A 15723-nucleotide genomic window follows, 5' to 3' on the forward strand; every position below is an offset into this window, starting at 1 on the left:
GATTCACATATTAGTCTTAATTTCCCAACCTGTAAAGTGGAAAAAAGAATTTTAGAAAGATTAAAGGAGAATCAAACAATATGATACCAATGTTTCAAAAATATTTTCAGTGTAATGTGTTTAGCACAATGTAATGTGTTTAGCACAATTTAATAATTTATATGATGCTCTAAAGGCAACATGAGAGGTGTGGAGGAAAAAAGTACTACATGAGATTTGTGGTGGTGTCTCTGGAAGACAAGATTGGTAAGGCATCTTATCTTTTTCCACTGTCTCCCTTCCGTAGCTCCAGCCCAAATCTATTTTTTTCCATTGTTAACTACTGAGAAACTTTACTTTTGGCACAAAGCAAATACTTTCCAGAATTTTTAATCTCTGTTCTCTTTTTGCCCCACTTTCTCACACCCACAGCCATGAAGTCATCACTATGAATTTAACTGCACACTGAATCTCAAGCTCGTATTGCCTGCACAACAGGAGGAAGCCTCTCCGCTGACTTACTACAGACGCCATGTTACCTGCTTGTGCTCTTGCAAGCAGTAGCACCTACCGTTGAGCCACCTGGAATCGTGCTGCTCAGTCCTGATTGGATGATGGTGCCCAAGAGTTCGGAAGATAGCAAAGTCTCGCCCCATAAAATCAGCTGCTGTTCCAGAGTATAATTCTCCATCTGCGTCGTGATAAAATAAAACCACATACACGTACTTTAATTAAGGCAACTTAATCCAAAACTAAGTACAAGTTTCATGTTAAGACCAGCCTAACACCCTCTGCATCATTATGCAAAGCTACTGATATCTATCCTATATCTTTGTAGAAGGGACTATCTCGCTACTCATTTAGCACTAACTTTGAAAAATTGAGTAAAATATGATTCAGTGGACATTATGAATGGAAACAAAAATTATATGTACCACATTGTCTGCTTTTATATGTTTAAAGCTACTATGATTCTAATATCTTTATTTTTTACAGTCTCGTAAAATATTACTTACACTTTTGGCTTTAATCAAAAAATTAAATTTCTAATATATTTCCTTTTTAGTGGGACTTAATTAATTAATGAAATTTTGCTATAATTGACAAAAGACTAATACTTTCTTGCCTTCCATTTTTTAATATCTCAAGTGGGAAAAGTATTCTAATTTGGTATGAGCTGTCATATAATCATAAAACAAGTCCACCACAGAGTCTCAAATATAACAGAAATGTGTTTGAAGAGGGGGATTTTGATAAACACAGGCCATAATCACTATAGCTCAAGATTCTGTTGTGCCTTGATTCATTTCTACTTAAATTGAATTAACTCTAGGACAGAATTTAATGATGGAAGAATCATAATCAGCAGGTTAGAACAGAAAGGGAAAAGAAACAAGGAGAAAGACAACTTAATATTTACTGCATACCATTTGTGCTTGTGGGGCAGTCAGGTTCTGGCTTGACACTTCCAAATTATCTTATTTACTTCTGTCAACAACCCCATGATGTACATGTTATCCTTATTTTACACTTCACCTCAAGGTGAAAGTTCAAACTCAAGTCTGTTTAACCCCAAGTTTCCTATACTAAATATATATCATATTGCCTTTTAATAAACTAAAGTTTGTAAAATTGGCATTTTCTTTCCTTTAAACAAAAAATGCCTCATATTATTCCACCCAGAAAATGCATTATTGCCTGCTTGCTTATGTAAATTATCAACAGAAAAACCATAAATATTATATCCAAATAATCTACCATAATGACAATAAAAACTAATATTATCTTGTTGATTATTTGGACAGGTTAATGTTTCTAAATCACTGACTTGAGAAATACTCAGAAAACAAAGTCAGTTCAGTTCACTTCAGTCGCTCAGTCGTGTCCGACTCTTTGCAACCCCATGAATCACAGCACGCCAGGCCTCCCGGTCCATCACCAACTCCCGGAGTTCATTCAGACTCACATCCATCGAGTCAGTGATGCCATTCAGCCATCTGATCCTCTGTCGTCTCCTTCTCCTCCTGCCCCCAATCCCTCCCAGCATCAGAGTCTCTTCCAATGAGTCAACTCTTCGCATGAGGTGGCCAAAGTACTGGAGTTTCAGCTTTAGCATCACTCCTTTCAAAGAACACCCAGGGCTGCTCTCCTTTAGAATGGACTGGTTGGATCTCCTTGCAGTCCAAGGGACTCTCAAGAGTCTTCTCCAACACCACAGTTCAAAAGCATCAATTCTTCGGCACTCAGCCTTCTTCACAGTCCAACTCTCACATCCATACACGACCACTGGAAAAACCATAACCTTGACTAGACGGACCTTTGTTGGCAAAGTAATGTCTCTGCTTTTCAATATGCTATCTAGGTTAGTCATAACTTTTCTTCCAAGGAGTAAGCGTCTTTTAATTTCATGGCTGCAGTCACCATCTGCAGTGATTTTGGAGCCCCCAAAAATAAAGTCTGACACTGTTTCCACTGTTTCCCCATCTATTTCCCATGAAGTGATGGGACCGGATGCCATGATCTTAATTTTCTAAATGTTGAGCTTTAAGCCAACTTTTTCACTCTCCTCTTTCAATTTCATCAAGAGGCTTTTTAGATCCTCTTCACTTTCTGCCATAAGAGTGGTGTCATCTGCATATCTGATGTTATTGATATTTCTCCTGGCAATATTGATTCCAGCTTGTGCTTTTTCCAGCCCAGCATTTCTCATGATGTACTCTGCATATAAGTTAAATAAGCAGGGTGACAATATATAGCCTTGACGTACTCCTTTTCCTATTTGGAACCAGTCTGCTGTTCCATGTCCAGTTCTAACTGTTGCTTCCTGACCTGCATATAGGTTTCTCAAGAGGCAGGTCAGGTGGTCTGGTATTTCCATCTGTTTCAGAATTTTCCACAGTTTATTGTGATCCGCACAGTCAAACGCTTTGGCATAGTCAATAAAGCAGAAATAGATGTTTTTCTGGAACTCTCTTGCTTTTTCATGATCTAGAGGACGTTGGCAATTTGATCTCTGGTTCCTCTGCCTTTTTAAAGCCAGCTTGAACATCTGGAAGTTCACGGTTCATGTATTGCTGAAGCCTGGCTTGGAGAATTTTGAGCATTACTTTACTAGCATGTGAGATGAGTGCAATTGTGTATAGGCATACACAAATTATAAGTTAAACATTGGTATACCACTAATTTCCAAAGGACTTTTGTATATATCAATCAGAAAATTTCTGTACATCTTCAGTTATCAATACCTTTTGCGAAGTCTTATTATCTGATCTTTTATGTGATATCCTTAGTTCACACCTAGAATTATCACTTGAAAATAAATGTCTTTGAAACAAAAATGGACATTTTCAGGGGTCCACACTAAATTTGGCTTCCCTGGTGGCTCAGACAGTGAAGAATCTGCCAGCAATCAGACGACCCGGGTTCTACCCTGGATTGGGAAGATCAGCTGGAAATAGGAATGGCAACCTACTCCAGTATTCTTGCATGGAGAATTTCATGGACAGAGGAGCCTGGTGGGCTATAGACCATGGGATCACAAAGAGTTGGACATGACTGAGCTTAAAATAAATTAATTCGTCTGGTAGAACCTCTGGTTCTTTGATGTGTTTGAATGCACCAGGCTTTGGAAAATGTCCAAAGCAGTACAGGACAGCTACACGGACAGAATCACTGAGTAACTCTAAGTTATGACTTTAAATATTAACAAAAAGATAGTTTCTCTTAGAGACTGAGTTTTTAAAAATTTATCACTTATTCTGAACTGTTGTGAATCAAGTCAAAAGTGATGGTCTGACAATATATTAAGTAAAATTCACCAGCTCTATGAACAGTACTCATGGGACATCATAAATTGACATATTGCATATTGTGGTATCTTTGGGATTCAAAAACATCTTGTCTTCTCTTTACTTAATTAAATGAAGTTCAAAACTGACTTGCTCTGAAAATAATATACTGCAATAATTTTTTATCTGCCCATAAAGAAATAGTCCTTTTTGAAAAGTGCAGAAACACTATTAACAAGCTATTTACAAGTTTCAAACATACTGTGCAATATTTTAATGTAGATGGTCTACTTAATATAACCTATATGCAATAAGCTTAACACTTTAGTTAAGGTTGACACTTAATCTTTTTACAAATAACTGACAGATGTGATGAATTTTTAAACTTCAGGTGATTTTTTTATCTATATGAATAAAAGAATGTTAATTTAAAATGTATTGTGAAAGCAACCTCAAATGTTCAAGTCAATTTCAAACATTTTCATGTTGGAACACCTTTCACATGAAGATCTGTGTCCTCTTTACCTTAAAAAATCAAAAGCATTAAATCGTTCGTTGAACCTCATTGCCCTCTCAACCGTATGTGAGGTAATGAAAATAAGGAAAAGGTGAAAATAGAACAACCAAAAGGTGAAAACTGAGTGATTATATGTCAGAGATTTGTCAGACCATGCCTAATAAGAGGTGTAATCAGAAATGGAAGAGTAAAGAATATCATGAGTTAATCTTTTTTTTCATTTAGCTTTTTCAATGTGAGTAAAATTTATAATTATGATTGCTATTATATGTAAACTCTATTCCAGAGAGATGAAATAACAAAAACTACAACCAAATATATATAATTTGAATATGACAGGTGTTTGTTTCTCATATTCATTTCTTTAGCTTTGTTAAAAATCATGATTATCTTTTCATCTATTCCCACATAAGGAAGGCAAAAAATATAAATGAGTGCAAAGGCAGAAAGACTGATTTTATTTCTTTTTTGACACGAGATAAGTAGGCTCCTTAGAGAATGTAGAGGGTTCATCAGTAGAAGAGCTCAATTTATTATCAAGAATATAATTTATGAAGAGTTGACTTAGAAACCAAAGAAAGGTTGCAGCTAAAGCACCAGTTGCCTCCAGTCATAGGAAGTTACCTCCTACTCAAACACTATTTTTGAGTCAGCATAATATGTTAGAGCTGGAGGTCACCAGATGATTAGGTGGCCATGAGGGCACATTCTAATACTGTCAGTGCTTAGTGTCAGTAACTATTCCTTAACACCGGGCCTTAGATCAGATTTTCTGCTCAGAGGTCTATAGGATTCATATCAATGTGGATTCCTCATCCTTGGGGAACAAAGGGGAACAAATCCCCCTTTGTTATTTGGCCCAAGTGTATAGGTGGTGGCATATCATACTCTTGCATTCTCTTTAAGAAGATATATATCAGCTCAGAGTATATTTCATTTAAATTGATGGTAGAATAATACATGCAAGGAATTTTGATACACATTACAAAAGTGGTTGTGGATACTCTGTCCAAAAAAAATTTTTAAGTTTTTCTACAAAAATACCATATAGACAATTAGATATCTCAAAAAATATATCAGACTAAGATAAATTACTGCTTATGGATATAAATAACTTGCTAGAAATGTTCAAATATGAAAGTTGCTATTTGAGTATATGCCATTCTTTCTGAACTGTAAGCTTTCTTACCTATCTCTAAATAAAGCATTCTTTCTGAGATGAACAAAAAGTTTAGTGAACTGTATTCCCACCATGGCAGCGTTACCTGAGAAGCAGTGTTAAAAAACAAAAGTTCATGTGTACTCTGTATTTTGTGTTCACAGCTCAAAATGAAGTAAAAATGTGGCTTAGATCAGGTAATGTATTGGATTACAATTCCTAAGAAGGGTGTGGTAAGAAGAAACAGAAGGTAGAAAAAAAATTTTTTCCTGATGAAATAACAGCATTACTAACACAGGTGTAAAGTGTGACATGGATGTGAGCAAAAATTAAACAAAACTAAAGACCAAGTCATTATGTTGTTAACACCTTAAGCAAATTCTACTTACAGAATAGCAGAGTAATTAGAAACAGAGGCAGGAAAAATGTCTGTCTCTCTTCTTACACACACACTCACGCACGCACATACACACCCACACCACATGGCATGGATGAAATCTACTTCTTGAAAGTGAACGGGTATAGGAATACTTTTACATTTTCACATTTATTAAGCACCTTTTCTATACCAGTGAATATACTGGCTTTGTTACTCATATTGTCCTTTAAAAATTAACATCATTCTTTAAATAGTTATAAATGTAAATGCTATAAACTTAAAAATATAAAATTTATCCCAACAGGCAACCACTATTACCAGTTCCGTTTTTTTTTTTTTTTTAGTTTCTATCTACATTTATATGCCAGAAATATGTACATACCCAAATGTAGTATGCTATTACATTGTCTTATTTAAATCTTACAACAAACTAGTGGAACTTGCATGGCCATGCCATTTTATACAAAGAAACAGAGACTTCAAATAATTTTCTCAATTTTAGTTAATTTGGGGAGTACCTCGTTTACTCTAATACCAAGTGAGAGAATAGTCTAATGTCAAATTATGTTCTTTCCTGAGGCATGGCAGAATGCTAGCTTAGGGAAATAAACCATTCGTAAAAGTCCCAAACACTTGAAGCTGGTCCTCATAATATCTGTTAATGATGGAATGACTGATGAAGATTTCAGAAACATAAAACTGCTTTCAAGTTGACTGTTCCTTTCATATCATGAAAGTGTGTGTGTGTGTGTGTGTGCATCTATGTGTTTTAGCTGTTCAGTCATGTTCCACTCTTTCAGACCCCATGGATTGTAGCCTACCAGGCTCCTCTGTCCTGGAACTCTCAAGGCAAGAATAACGGAGTACGTAGCCATTCCCTTTTCCAGAAGATCTTCCCAACCCAGGGATCGAACCCACATCTCCTGCATTGGAAGGATTCATTACCACTGAGTCACCTGGAGAGCCCTTTGTTAAAGTAGATTTGAAAAATTTACTTTTCTAAAGTGATTTGAAAACTTTGGGACATATTATAGGACTGGGGTAGCTTTGTATGGGTAACTATGCATTGCTCAGGAAAAATTCATATTTTCTATAGTTATCAGCTTAAAACGCAAGGCAGTTTGGAAAAAGGTTATATTAAACTCTTACAGATTTCATAAACCAAAGTTTTTAAGTAGTCATCTGGTTCTAAAGCTTACAACAGGTTAAAACTGCTTAAAAGAAGGATTGGGGATATAAAAATATCTGCTGTTAAGATCCATCTAGCCAGTTTATAAGTGTTTTGAGCTAAATGTACAATTTTTCTTCCCAGTATTGGGGAAAGCAGCATCCTGGAACCACCTCGAAAATTTCTTCTGTGTGCAAAAATGAGAAGAGCATATTTAAAATCTTTTGGCTGGAAAGCTTTCCCCCAAACCATTTTTTAAATGTACATTGTACAATCTGTATATTTCAATGACTTTTATGTAAAAGTTTGGGAAGTGTTGTAGAAAATATTTATATTAAAACAACTCCATTAAATTACTAAACAATATTTTTAAAGCAGCAAAATAAAAATGCCAAGAGGAACCCAACAAGGAGAATTAAATTTACTGTGAGAGGAAAAATTTATAGCATAGTTTTAAAAGAAGCAAATAACCTCAATAAAGGAAATCACAGCTTTTGAATTAACATGGTGCTGCAAATATTTTGAGGGATTTTACTATGTATCATGTGCCCTGCTCATTTTTCTGCATCCTGCTATTCAACTGATTCAGAAATTAACTTACATTGGCTTGAATCATCTTCTTTGTCAATAGGCAGTAAATATCTCCGAAAATTATTCAGTCACTGTACAGCACTGGCTAGGTCAGATCTGGGCTTCCGTTTAAAAGCTGCTTCTCTTTTTAGTCATACCTGCTCTTCATGATTCATGCAACTTCTATCACTCTCTCTTCTTTTTCACAAACCCATTCAACTTTTTCAAAGAAGTTCTAATATAACACCAAAACTGTGGCGTTTCCCATTCTTCGTGGACATTGTGTGGTTGCCTACCATATGAACTATGTAATACTTACTTGTCATCATCCTTACTCAGTGGAATATTAAAATAAATAATCAAGAAGATCCCTACTGAGAAACATGCCACAAATTAAAGCTGTTCTAGGTACAATTTTATATACTGCTTTCTGAGAAATTTCTCTCTTTCTTTGCTTTCAGTGTGCAATTTAAACAAGTATAGGCTACAAGTTCAAACAAAATAGGATGCCTCTCCTTTGTTTAAGACACTTTTCAAATTTCTGTGTGTACTTAAGGAAGTTATTCACACGTAATCACTAGGCCATCTGTGAAAAGGAAATTATAAGTGTGTTACATCTGCTGCATTCCTTTAGGTCTTAAACTTCTGTTAAAGTGCTCCATAAACGGAGCAAATGGACTGAAATTGTCTGCATTTCGAAAGCAGTAGAAGAGATAACTCATACTGTAAGGGTTTTATTCTTAATAAAAAAGGGATCAGTGAAAGGATGATAAACACTAGAGAATACTGAAAAAATATATTTTCATAGTTAATGCTGTAGACGGTATGACCAGAGTCTTATTTTGTTGAACAGAGGAAAAAGGTTATCTTTTAAAAGAAAAAGAGGGAAAATTTTATGGACCTACTAACTCCAGGAGTTGGTGATGGACAGGGAGGCCTGGTGTGCTGCGATTCATGGGGTCGCAAAGAGTTGGACACGACTGAGCGACTGATCTGATCTGATCTGATACAACAAATAATATCCTAAATTTACCTTTTAAAAATTTATATGTATTATTCAAAATTCAAATAGAAAGTATATACCTGAAAAGTTTTAGTATTATTGTTGTTGTGTTATCAAATAATTTCTATATTTCATAAAAAAAGGAAAAGGAAACAAAAAGTTACATAATTTCTACATGATTATTTAAAAACAGAATCTTCTGTGTTTCAGGTTGCTGGCATACTCAACAATTAAAAGAGAAAAAAAGAAAAAAATTGTTTAATGATGATACACTTTTTGTGTATTATTTAATCCCAGTACAGAGTGGTAAAAAAAATGTGGAAAAATTCTCTTTCAATACAAACTAAAAGTTTTTCCTTTTTCTACTTCTATCTTTCTAATTCTATCCTTTTGAACTATGGCTAAACATTCACCACTTATCTGCAATATTTAAGGAAAAAAGGAAAGAATAAAATTAGAAAGGAAGAGGTCAAAGAAAAGTTACAGGAAATACACACAATGTTTTGATTTAAGAAAAAGGAAGAGAGAAAAGCCCTAAAGTCAAAAAAGATGAACACACAAGAACTTAGTCAAATCAAAGTAACATAAGGGGGAATCTATCAATTGTATTACCATTTAGTTGTATTGTGCTGATTAAGTTATCCAAGTGTTAAAAGTGCTACAAATCTTGGGACTACAATTAACAATAGAGAATGAATCTCAGTCTTCCTTTCTGACTTGTCAAAATTCCCCCTTTGAAACATCTCTTTCAAATAAAGAAAATCAAAACCATATTTTTACAACACAAAATCTGTAAATGTCTAGTGGAGATACGGGGCTTCCCTGGTGGCTCAGCACTAAAGAATTGGCCTGCCAATGCAGGAGACACAGGTTCAGTCCCCGGATCCGGAAGATCCTCTGGAGAAAGAAATGGCAACCACTGCAGTATTCTTGCCAGGGAAATCCCATGAACAGAGGAGCCTGCTGGGCTACAGTCCAAAGGGTCGCAAAGAGTCAAACGCGACTTAGTAACTAAACAACAAGAATCGTGGGGATACATGTGATTGAGCAGTTTTAAAGATACTATTAAATCATTTTGATTAAAAAGAATCATAGACTAGATAGTACAAAAATCAAAGCAGCATTTAGTATTTCTTATTCATTTTCAAAATATGTAAAAATATCTCAACTGACATACTCTGAATATTTTATGATTAATAAAGGAAAATGTTGATATATAAGAAGGAACATGAAATCTGACCATTATCTACAGAAAATTTACTGTTTAATTGATTGCTGATTAAGTACCTATTAAAAGAGATGCTGTCAGCAGTTTAGGGTCATATGGGCTCTTCCCACGGCCATTTTCAAAATGTGAGTCTTGCAGCTTAAAAATGTTGTCCTGTAGAAAAGAAAAAGAATTCAGTTTATTTATAATAAAATCATTTTAACATGCCAGTTAATCATAGAGAGGTTGAGCATTCTTCTGCACTATCAAGGTATATTATTATTTGTGTAATATTTAGAGATGGCAAAATAACTTAAGTGGGGTAAAAACTAGATATTATTAGACAAATGTCTATTTAGCTTGGTGATTTTTAGTGGCATTTACCATGTTGCAAGTAAGTATATCATCAATCCTAAAGGACAAAGCATGATGTGACAAGAGTAGAGTGATCATTTTATCACATAAGTATGCCAAGAGCTACCCTAATGGCTCTTGAAAGAATGTTAAATTTAGACAAAATGACTCCTTTACTTCCTTCACATAGAGGAAAAACAGCAACTCACTATATTAGATGTCTGTAACAAGATACACTATCTCACATTTCTGTATGTACTTCCCAGAAGGAAGTAGTCATAGCAGCCACATTCTCCACTCTGTCATTCCTAAAACTTTATGCTTACAAGCTTCTCAAGCATTTTTAAATTAGTCACCTTGGAAGGTAGAAGGTACCTGAAATTATCCTTATCAATTTCTCTAAGTCAGAAATATAAAATTATTTATTAAGACAGGTATGCCTGGAGATAGTGTCCTTAGGACAATAAGCACAAAGGTAACAGATTTTATCACAAGGAAGTCTGTTCAGTTGAGGCTCACGCACCCAGAAATTGAAGCGAACATTTGACTATGGTAGGAAGTATGCCAGAAAGCACTACAACAAAAGCCTTCATAATGAGGTAACAAACTAACTTAGGCCTAAGACCCTGTCCTCAGAATGTGAGACTTCTGTATAACAGTGGAATTAATTGGGAGGCTTTCTGAGTACTCTTTTCAGAAGCAAATAAATGCTCTGGAAATTAATTAGGTCAGAATATGTATGCATTTTCCAGTAGCACATTAACTTGTCTACAGACTGAAATAAGATAGCTTTTTTGGCAATTTCTCTACTGTTCACATAAAAGCATTTTCTATATTCTTAGAATAATAAATGGTGTTCGTTTTATAGCCAATACACATCACTTTATTTAACATTTAATATTTCTGATGGAGCTAATGGCAGAGTTTCAAATTATGACTCTTAAAACTCATTTGAATTAGGGAAGAAGAGTGAAAAAGGAAGTAAGCCAAAAGTATTCTCCATTTTTATTACTCTAAGTGTGAGAATTACCATATCTATGCATTCCTTACACTGTACTTGATAAATAGCTATCCCCTAGCAATGACTGTTCCTTGTTGTTTAGTCACTAAGTCCCATCTGACTCTTCTGCAGCCCCATGGACTGTAGTCTGCCAGTTTCCTCTGTACATTGGTTCCCCCAGCCAAGAATAGGTTGCCATTTTCTTCTCCAGGGGATCTTCCTGACCCAGGAATTGAACTCGTCTCCTGTATTGGCAGGTGGATTCTACATCACTGAGCCACCAGGGAAGCCCACTGGTTGGTTCTTAAGCTGAGTTCTAAAATTTACAATGTGAAAATTGTATGGGATTTCTCAGAACTGCATTAAGTTGTGGAAGGAAATGGCAACCCACTCCAGTATTCTTGCCTGAGAAATCCCATAGACAGAGGAGCCTGCCAGGCTATATACAGTCCATGGGGTCACAAAGAGTCAGATACAACTGAGCAACTGAGTATGCATGCGTACACACAGTAGGAATGGCAGTGAATTAGGAGACAGGCCCAGTTGGGCCAGCGAGGTGAGCTCTTGTTCTTTGATGGTCAACCAATATCTCTGAACCTTAGGTTTCTAAAAGTTAATGTTGATAAGGATATTTAATCTCAAATGCTTATTGTGATGATTAAAGAACTGGAATAAAACATTTTTAAAGCAGCAAAATAAAAAGGCACAATTTATTCTTATTCTATTAATATTGCTCATATTAAAACAACAAAAATATGAAAATTTAATACAAGTTTTTACCATTGTGGGCAAACTTTCCTAGCAGAACTTAAAAGAAATATTATCTAAAATGTTATATAAGTCACCAAATTATAAACTTATTTACAAAAACACATTTGTCACAGGCACTTGAATATTAAAATTATGGTATGAAATTTCTTGCAATACACTAAGAAAAAACATAGAAGTTTAACAAATATTTAGATTCATTTTAATTAAAATTAGGAAACAATACAAAAGAAATATACTCAGTAACTGATATATACTCTACTGCCACAATGATAGAAAATATTAAAATCTGTCTGTTACTAATCCTCAAAGGTTAGAGGAAGCAGCAGGTGGAAGTGACAGTGTGACTAAAAATATTGTTATAAATATACATATAAATTTCTTATCCTCATAAGACATTTTATTTTACTGACTATGATAGAGGAGCTATCCCTCAAAATATGAGACACCTGATGACTGGGGTCATATGTCCAAGATAATAGGACAATGCCAAGGTATATGAGAAGTACTTACAGCCTCGTGTTTAACATTTGATTTACAAGCTAAAGGATTAGAGTTCATAGGGAGAAGGGTTAAGTATGTCAGTTATGGTTTAAGAGAGGAAAAACTATACTTTGCCATGGTATCAGGTAATGTGTTCAAAGCCAGCTCCCTTTTCCTTTCCTTCCTTCTTCCTTTAAATGGAACTCTTCCCCAAATTTCTGTGTTTCTATCATGTAATTATTCTATATTTTTATATGATTCTACTGAAGGGTAACACTGAATTTCTTTTCCAGCCTAGTGATATGGAGGCTTGGAATAATTATAATTTGATTTCTGAGTAGTAAAGTAAAATATATTTCTTATATACAAATATTTGTAGTGTAAAATCCATACCTGTTACACATAATAGTGAAGTCTGCATAGTCAGTTGTGTGCGACTCTTTGCGACCCCATGGACTGTAGCCTGTCGGCCACCTCTGTTCATGGGGATTCTCCAGGCAAGAATACTGGAGTGGGTTGCCATTTCCTTTTCCAAGTAATGAAGTCTAAAGCTGTTGAAATCAGATATTATCCCTGGCCATGCCTTTCATTATCTGGGTCTCAGGGAATCCCTAAACCATTCTGAAATTCAGATTCCTTTTATAAAGAGAATAGTAAAATCTCATAGGGTTGATTATGAATATTTATTGTAACAATGTATATAAAACACTTAGAATGCCCGAAAAATATTTATTAATTTATTTTTTTCATTGTTTGTAGTTATCAAAATAAAATCATTCTTTCCTATAGTGTTTAATATTTTTCATGCTATAGTGGAAATGTCTGCCTATATTTTAATCAGTGGAAATTAAGACCTGTGTTTAAAAATATGTTAATACTTTGGACTCCCAAAATGCACTGAAAATTATTTTTTCCTATAGCTAGACCAGAGTCCATTCAAAGCTTTTTGACAAACAAAGCATTAAATATGATATGTATAAAATTTCTCAATTTAAAAAAAGACTAGTCTTTTAATATATCTGATAAACTTAATGTGATTCATGTTGAGAGACACCAATACTGCTGTTTCTGTTATCTTATGAGGAGACCTAGTAAATGTGTGAAAATATTGACTCCTTGGAAAAGAAGCCTTTGTTAATATAATTGTACATTCTATGTTGTCATATGTAGCAAAACACACAGACAACTGTCTGGCTGTACTTGGCAGGCTTTTTGAAACCTGATTGCTATTCAATGATTCTCTGTTTTAAAGAGTGTTAAATAGATCACATATGAAAGTAATAAGACCAGAAATATTAGGACCAATATACAATTAAAACTGAATAGCTTATATGTCTAACTTGGGCTGAAATAGTTTTCATTTTTAGGAATACACGAACAGAAATCTAGCTGCATGGATTCTAATTGCTTTAGCAGATACTATGAATATATCATATGTTACTGTACCATATTTTATTACATGATTGCATCAGTTTTCAGCAACTATTTTTAGCTTTCAAGTCCACTCTTTCCCCTTTGTCTTTTGGATTTCCTGAATGTTATTAAGACTGTGGTGAGGTAAGGCATTAGAGGAAATAATAACTGTGCTAATGTCTAATGCAAAGTTTTATAAATTATAAACCATTGGTGACATCATGGCAATAAATTTCTGAAATCCCAATCTTGTCCAAGTAATAAATTTAAGTAACAAAGCTGCAATTTTAGTTGCTTTAGTTAATGATTAAAACATAAATGATGCTTGTAAAAAGGAAAAGAAATGAAAGGAAGTAATATTATATGTGATAGAATAACCATGTTGGGTATGAAGCTATCTAAATTTAAACCCAATATTTGGGCATCCATTTTAACATCATTTTAAAACATCAACTATTCTATTTTTTCAAAATGCTCAATTGCCTTTCCTGCTTTTTACAAAGATACTTTGTTTGCCAGTTATAATGAATTATCAGGTATTCCCTGGTTGTACCAGTTTTTTCTTATTTCTGTCTAAACTACTCCCAGCTCATCATCAGCATAAACTTGATGCATAAACCTCAAAATCAGCATAAACTTCCTTTCCATTAAGACTAAATTCAAAAGTTACTTTCTGGGAGAAGTCTTCAGAGCTTCCTGGAGATGTAATTTGTTAGTTTTCTTGGTGTATATCCTAATTAACAATAATACACAGGCAATAACAATACTGGGTAAAACTACTGGCTTCAGCAATGAAGGGACATAAGAGGATTTCACAAGAAACATTGTGGCATACTATATTTTACCGAACGAGATCCATTTGTGGCTAAAATTCATTTGGAATTTACTTCTCTTAAAGAGGTGACTCTAGGTCCTTGTTGTGCAATTCTAATAGCCATGAGCTCTATTGTAGCAATTTAATTTAATGAAAATTAATAAACCTATTCCTCAATTGCACTAGCTTCAGTTTAAGTGTTCAATAGTCACATGAGACTTGTGAATACAATACTGCAGATCCAAACATTTCCACTGTCATAGAAGTTCTACTGGACAACATCCTATTAGCAGCAAAGAGCAGAACTGAAAATTAGAGGGTCTCCAGAAAAAGAAAAGTTGTCTTCAAATCACAATTGTAGTTGAAAAAGTCCATGAAATCTACAAGGAAATATTATACTAAAATATTAATTTTGATTTTTATTAGCAAGGGGTTGCCCTAAGTAACATTAAATGGTAGAGCAGATAAACAAATACATGCCCTGTATTTTTTCATATGCCATCCTTCTTCCACTTAAATTCAGTTCATTTCAGTTGCTCAGTTGTGTCCGACTCCCTGCAACCCCATGAACCGCAGCATGCCAGGCCTCCCTGTCCACCACCAACTCCCAGAGTCCACCCAAACTCATGTCCATTGAGTCGGTGATGCCATCCAACCATCTCATCCTCTGTCGTCCCCTTCTCCTTCTGTCCTCAACGTTTCCCAACATCAGGGTCTTTTCAAATGAGTCAGATCTTCGCATCAGGTGGCCAAAATATTGGAGTTGCAGCTTCAACATCAGTCCTTCCAATGAACACCCAGGAATGATCTCCTTTAGGATGGACTGGTTGGATGTCCTTGCAACTCTAAGGGACTCTCAAGAGTCTTCTCCAACACCACAGTTCAAAAGCATCAATTCTTCGGCACTCAGCTTTCTTTATAATCCAACTCTCACATCCATACACGACTACTGGAAAAACCATAGCCCATAGCCTTGACTAGATTGACCTTTGCTGGCAAAGTAATGTCTCTGCTTTTGAATATGCTGTCTAGATCGGTCATAACTTTCCTTCCAAGGAGTAAGCGTCTTTTAATTTCATGGCTGCAGTCACCATCTGTAGTGATTTTGGAGCCTCCCCCAA

General features: G+C 34.9%; 1 protein-coding gene across 1 annotated transcript in view; it reads right to left on the minus strand.

The window, feature by feature from the left end:
- Positions 1-15723, minus strand: part of SEMA3A (sema domain, immunoglobulin domain (Ig), short basic domain, secreted, (semaphorin) 3A) — a 251914-nt gene that overhangs the window by 98971 nt on the left and 137220 nt on the right. The window contains exons 5-6 of the mRNA XM_010848141.1: positions 9851-9944; positions 551-670 (exon numbers count right to left, since the gene is read on the minus strand). Coding sequence (XP_010846443.1) covers positions 551-670; positions 9851-9944 — 214 coding nt within the window. The remainder of the gene's footprint in view (positions 1-550; positions 671-9850; positions 9945-15723) is intronic.

The sequence above is a fragment of the Bison bison genome, unplaced genomic scaffold (genome assembly GCF_000754665.1).
Source record: "Bison bison bison isolate TAMUID 2011002044 unplaced genomic scaffold, Bison_UMD1.0 scf7180017864260, whole genome shotgun sequence".
Lineage (NCBI taxonomy): Eukaryota > Metazoa > Chordata > Mammalia > Artiodactyla > Bovidae > Bison > Bison bison.